Raw genomic sequence first — 6127 nt, 5'->3', positions numbered from 1 at the left:
GAGATGGGGAGGGAGAGAGATGGGGAGGGAGAGAGATGGGGAGGGAGAGAGATGGGGAGGGAGAGAGATGGGAGGGAGAGAGATGGAAAGATGGACAGAGGGGAAAGGAGAGAGTGTGGAGGGAGGAAGAAGGGAAGAGGAAGGAGAAGTGGAGAGGGGAAGGAGATGGGGAAGGGGAATGGAAGGGAAAGAGGAGAGGAGGAAGGATGAGACAGGTAGACATTTGCCTTAAACTCACCTCCACTTCCTTCTCACTCGCTGAAGTGCTGCAGAGGGAGACAGGATTTACTCACACTCAACAGAGCAGGAAAGACTTAAACACAAAGGGTTAAGGCAAAGGTGCAAAGGAGGCCTTACTTTTCGCTCTGCTGAAAGTTAACAAGCTTCACAGCCGCTTTGGGGGGCGTGGAGACCTCAGTTTCTGTGGAAAGATGAAAGTCTCTGTAAGACAGTTAACTTCCAAAAGCCCGTGTAACCCGATGCTGTTAGATACTACTGTCACACACACACACACACACACACACACACACACACACACAAGTGTTTAAATGTCTGAGTTGACAGGGAGCTAATGTGCTTGCTTACATAGTAAGAGAGTTGGCTGAGCTGTTGGCAGCACACAGACCTGTGCTTCAATGTACCAATGGTGCATGAAAACCAAGCACAACTCCGAGTCAGAGGACCCTGCCGTCCTCTGTGTCAGTGTGCACTTCTGCAGCTGACTCAGCCTGGGATCAAGACTTTGAGAGCAGTGGTGCTCACAGCAATTAGAGTTAACTACAGTAATAACAACAGTGTTTGTCAACTCCGTGGGATTTAGAGTCACCTTGGGAACTTCTGTGAGGGAGCTCCTAGGTTGGGTCAAATCACCTATGGTGCCACCTCTATATGCGGGTGGCATCATGCCAAGGGCCGGGGTCCCAGACTAAATAAACTGAAGTCGAGCTGAGCACCAGTTCCCATCTCGCTGTCTACTGATGCAAGGGGACCAGCTACCTGGTGCACCTGCTGCCATGCCTTCCCCGGTATGATGGATGTACCTTCAAGGTACAAACCTTTCCTCTTATAAGTTACTTGTGTCAGGCATTTTGTTACAGCACCAAGAAAAGCAACGAATTCAAACAATGCTGATAAACATGACATCGACTTGGTGGTGGTATTCTCTCTGTTCTGATTGTTCTCTCAGCAGTGGCTCTGAAGCATGAAAAACAATGGCTTTAAATTTGATAACACTTGGTTTAAAGCCAAGCTTTGGCTTTTAGACATGTGACTGTGACCAAGCCGAGACCTTGTCAAACCATCTACAAGATAAGGATGTGATTTTATGTAACCGTATAATCCCATGAGGATGTCACAGCAAACCCTCGGTGGCAAATGGTTGCACTGTCTTTCTGAGGCTATGAAACCACTGTTTACCTAATTGCTTTGCCTTTGGAGGGGCTGAAATGACACGGGTGACAGCTCAATATTCAGATTATGAGTATAGCAGTATAACCTCAATACGGTTTTTGTTTGTTTTGATTTTTTTTTAAGACAGGGCCATATGTATCCTGTGTGATACCATGAACTCCCCACCCACCTGAGGCTGATCTTGAGTTTCTGACCTTCCTGCCTCCACGTTTGGAGTGCCCCGATTAGAGATGTTAATCGGCAGGCTTATTTTATGTGGTGATGGGCAATTGAACCTAAGATCTCTGAGCCACATCCCCAGCCCAGTATAATTATTTTTTAGTCAATCTCTCTATTTTGAAAAAGAGAAAACAGAAGGTTAAACACCTTCCTGAGGCCACAGGACCAGAGACCAAACCAGTCCAGGGGCTGTGAGGCTGGCGCTAAAGTCCCGCTGGAGAAAGGCAGGGGCTGTTTCGAGAATCTCGGCATATTTACTTTTATGTGAGGTACTAAAACCTCAAAGTAGTGTCCAACAGTTCTCAACACAGGTTTCCTTCTTAGCTTCAAACAGCTACTGTTGGAAGCTTGTGCGGCCAATCAGGCAATGAGGCACAAGGCTTGATCCCATTGGCTGATCTTAACCCAGGCTGATCCCATTGGCTGATCTTAACCCAGCCTCATCCCATTGGCTGATCTTAACCCAGCCTCATCCCGTTGACTGATGCTGAATGCCCTGTAGGTGGCAGGCACAGAGTACCACAGGAACTGACTCTCTGGCTTCATGAACACGCCTTACCTCTTGAAGCACTGACCTTCCTTCTGTCTTCCGTGGTTCTGAGTTCCTCTCCTGTTTCCTAAAATTGGAAGAACTTTTATTGGCATGCGTGGGATGGAAACCCTTCAGGACCAAAGCACTCTGTGCTTCCGGTTTCAGCTTGGCCCACGTCTATCAAAATCATCCTGCAGAACTCCGGGAACTGGAGCCAAGGCTTGGCCTATGTCTATCAAAATCATCCTGCAGAACTCCGGGAACTGGAGCCAAGGTCAGTACAGACAGGACCAGCTCCGAGGATCTGGTTGAGGCCAAGGTAACATAATCGTAAAAATGTGAAAGTGACAGGAGTTGTCACAAAGGAAGCTAAAGGATGTGCACAAGGAGAGAGACACCAGGGGCTTCAGCATAGAGGGGCTCGTCGGCCAGGAGAGAGACACCGGGGGCTTCGGCATAGAGGGTCTCGTCAGCCAGGGAAGACAGCACAGGGTGGAGGGAGCTCGACCAGAGCCATCGCAGGCTATAGCAACAGGTGCCCTACATGGCTTTATGGAAGACTTTCATTCCACATGCACACACACACACACACACACACACACACACACAAACACACACACACACACACAAAGAGAGAGAGAGAGAGAGAGAGAGAGAGAGAGAGAGAGAGAATCATTCGTTTGTTTTGTTGTTGTTTGAAACAAAATCTCAATATATAGCCCACTCTAGTCTAACGCCTTTGATCCCCCTGCCTAAGGCAGCTAAGTGCTAGGTTTATCTGATTAAAATATAACTGAATGGATAGATTCATTCAAGTATATTTTAAGGCCATTAACCCACTGTTATATAATGAGCGTGTGTGTAACAGTGTGTGTGACTGTATGAGCAGTCGTATTGCACTGGTCTAGAAAACTTCGTGGACTCACTGTGTGCACACAGTCATTTTGTTGAGGCTGTCAGACACAATCAGATGAGTGGAGGCACTCAGGAAACTAAATAGATCCTCCTTTAGAAACTAAGCCTAATGTAGCAGACCACCTGTTGAGGCTTCTCTCTCCATCTGCCCCCACTCCCAGTGCACTGTGCGGCTTCCGGTGACATAACTGACTTTCCTCTCTTGTGTTCACCTCCTCAACCGTGCTCCCCCTTCTAGCCCATGCTCACTCCTGTCAACTCCCAACATCTAGAAACACATTCCACATGGAACCCAGTGGCCGAACCTGACAGAATTCCCCCAAACCTTCCCTGCCAGGCAACCCACAGCTACCACACTCTTCTAAGAACGAGCCAGAGAGGGCAAGAGAAACCAAGGAACAGAACACCTACCAGACAAAGACAAGACCAGATATCAGCACCTAGAGTTACAACCACCCCAGACCCAGGTTTCTAGATGCCAGCAGTAAAACCACAATAACAGCCAGGACAATGGGTCCACTAGAGCCCAGAAACCCTATCATAGCAAGCCCCGAGAAATGCAAGTGAGCTGAAGCTCAAGACAAGGACTTCAAAGTAGTCTTCATGAATATGATAGAGATCCTTAGAGAGGAGATGAATAACTTCATTAGTGAAATCTATGAAAACACAGAGAAACAGTGGAATGAAATGAAAAGAGTTTAAGACATAAAAGTAGAAGTAGAATCATTAAAGCAAGCCCAAACTAGGGGGAAACTGGAAATGAAAAACTCGGAAACTCAAACAAGAACCTCAGAAGCAAGCCTCTTCAACAGAATCTCAAGCATTAAAGACGAGATAGAAGAAATGAATAACTTGGCCAAAGAAACTCTTTTAAAAAAAATCTAGGCACAAAACATCCAGAAAATCTTTTCAACAAAATCATAGAAGAAAAACTTTCTAACCTAAAGAAGGAGAAGCCTATCAAGGTACAAGAAGCCTACGGAACACCAATTAGATTGGAACAGAAAGGAAAGTACCCATGACACATAATAATCAAAACACCAACCGTGCACAACAAAGAAAGAATATTAAAAGCTACAAGAGGAAAAGACCCATTAACATATAAAGGTAAACATGACTGAAATAACACCTGGCATTTTAATGGAGACTGTAAAGCCAGAGAGGCTTGGACAGATGTTCAACAAACTCTGGGAGACAATAAATGCTAGCTCAGACTACAATACCCAGGAAATTTCAATTACAATAGGATAAAGAAAATATTCATGATAAAGCCAAATCCAAGCAGTATCTGTCTACAGAAGGTGCTAGAAGGAAAACTCCAATCTGAAGAGGTTAACCATACCCAAGAAAACACAAAGAATAAATAATCCCAGACTATCGAATGAATAGGGGTGGGGGAAACCACACTGACATAACATAATAACAAGAATCAACAAACATGTGTTCATTGATAACTCTATACATCAATGATCTCAGTTCCTCAAGAAAAAGACATGGACTAAGAGATTAGACACAAACCAGCATCCAGCCTTCTGCTGCACCCAAGAGACACAGACTAAGAGATTAGACACAAACCAGCATCCAGCCTTCTGCTGCACCCAAGAGACACTCTGTAATGTTAAAAGATAAACATCACCTCAGAGTATAAGGATAGAAAAAGATATTCTAAGCAAGATACAAGATAGTGTCACCATTTTAATATCTGACAAAGTAGACTTCAAACCAGAACTGATCAGAAGAGGTGGGAAAGAACACTACACACTCATCAAAGGGAAAATCTTCCCAGAGGTCATTGCGGTTCTTACTTACCATCTATGCAGCAAACCCAGGGGCACCCAAGCTTGCAAACTTAGCACTACTACAGCTTGAATCACACATCAGCCCTCACACAGTGAGAATGGATGACTTCACTGTTTCACTCTCACCAACAGACGGATCATCCAGACCAAAACAAAACAGAGAATTGCTGGAGCCAACTGATGCTGTAAACCAAATGGACCTAGCAGACATGTGAAGAATATTTCACCCAAAACACAAAAGAATATAGCGCCTTCTCAGCATGTCACAGAACGTTCTCCAAAATTGACCACATACTTGGACACAAAGCAAGCCTCAGTAGATACATGAAAATTGAAATAACATACTGCATCCTATCTGACCACATGGATTAAAGCTGGATATCAACAACAACAGAAGCAACCGAAAGCCAACAAACTCATGGGTTCTCAGTATCACTACTGAATAAAAAAATGGATCAAGACAGGAAAATTCAATTCTAGTACTGAATAAAAATGAATATACACCACACACAAGCTCATGGGACACAGTGAAGGCTGTGCTAAGAGACCAGCCCATAGCACTAAGTATCTACATTTAAAAAAAAAAAAAAAAGCCCTTCCAGCCTGTCTGGGCTGGTGTCCAGAGCAGACCTTGGGCGCAAGCTCTGCAGCCAGTCCCACAACACCCAGAGGAAGCTCCACTCCCAGGCGCTCTGACACACCCAGGATCAGAGGTGAGGAGGAACCAACATCTGTCCCAACACTGGGAGTAACTGGGACCAGCGGGACCAGGCACACAGGAATTCCGCCAGCCCAGTGACTTGGGTTCCTTCCGGTGTATCTGGGCTGGTATCCAGAGTAGACCTTGGGCGCAAGCTCTGCAGCCAGTCACACAACACACAGAGGAAGACCCACTCCCAGGTGATCTAACAAGCCCAGGTTCCCAGGATCCCAGAATCACAGGATCACAGAGACAGCTTGACTCTGAGGAGTTCTGACACAACTAGGATCACAGGAAGGACAGGCTCCAGTCAGATTTAGCAAGGGCAGGTAGTACTAGAGATAACCAGATAGCGGGGGCAAGCATAAGAAAATAAACAACACAAACCAAGGTTACTTGGCATCATCAGAACACAATTCTCCCACCATAGCAAGTCCTGGACACACCATTACACCAGAAAAGCAAAATTCAGTTATAAAATTATTTCTCATGATGATGATACAGGACTTTAAGAAAGGCATAAATAGCACCCTCAAAGAAATACAGGAGAAC

At 45.5% G+C, this 6127-nt stretch overlaps 1 protein-coding gene across 3 annotated transcripts in view; it reads right to left on the bottom strand.

Moving 5' to 3' along the window:
• Positions 1-6127, bottom strand: part of Lrmp (lymphoid restricted membrane protein) — a 59876-nt gene that overhangs the window by 17877 nt on the left and 35872 nt on the right. For all 3 annotated transcript variants that reach the window (XM_031383867.1, XM_031383864.1, XM_031383865.1), the window contains 3 exons: positions 2189-2246; positions 358-421; positions 239-266 (listed from right to left, as the gene is read on the bottom strand). In XM_031383867.1, coding sequence (XP_031239727.1) covers positions 239-266; positions 358-421; positions 2189-2246 — 150 coding nt within the window. The remainder of the gene's footprint in view (positions 1-238; positions 267-357; positions 422-2188; positions 2247-6127) is intronic.

This window comes from Mastomys coucha, unplaced genomic scaffold (genome assembly GCF_008632895.1).
Source record: "Mastomys coucha isolate ucsf_1 unplaced genomic scaffold, UCSF_Mcou_1 pScaffold20, whole genome shotgun sequence".
NCBI classification, from domain to species: domain Eukaryota; kingdom Metazoa; phylum Chordata; class Mammalia; order Rodentia; family Muridae; genus Mastomys; species Mastomys coucha.
The sequence above is the reverse complement of the archived record's forward strand: the minus strand, read 5'-3'. Positions and strand labels throughout refer to the sequence as shown.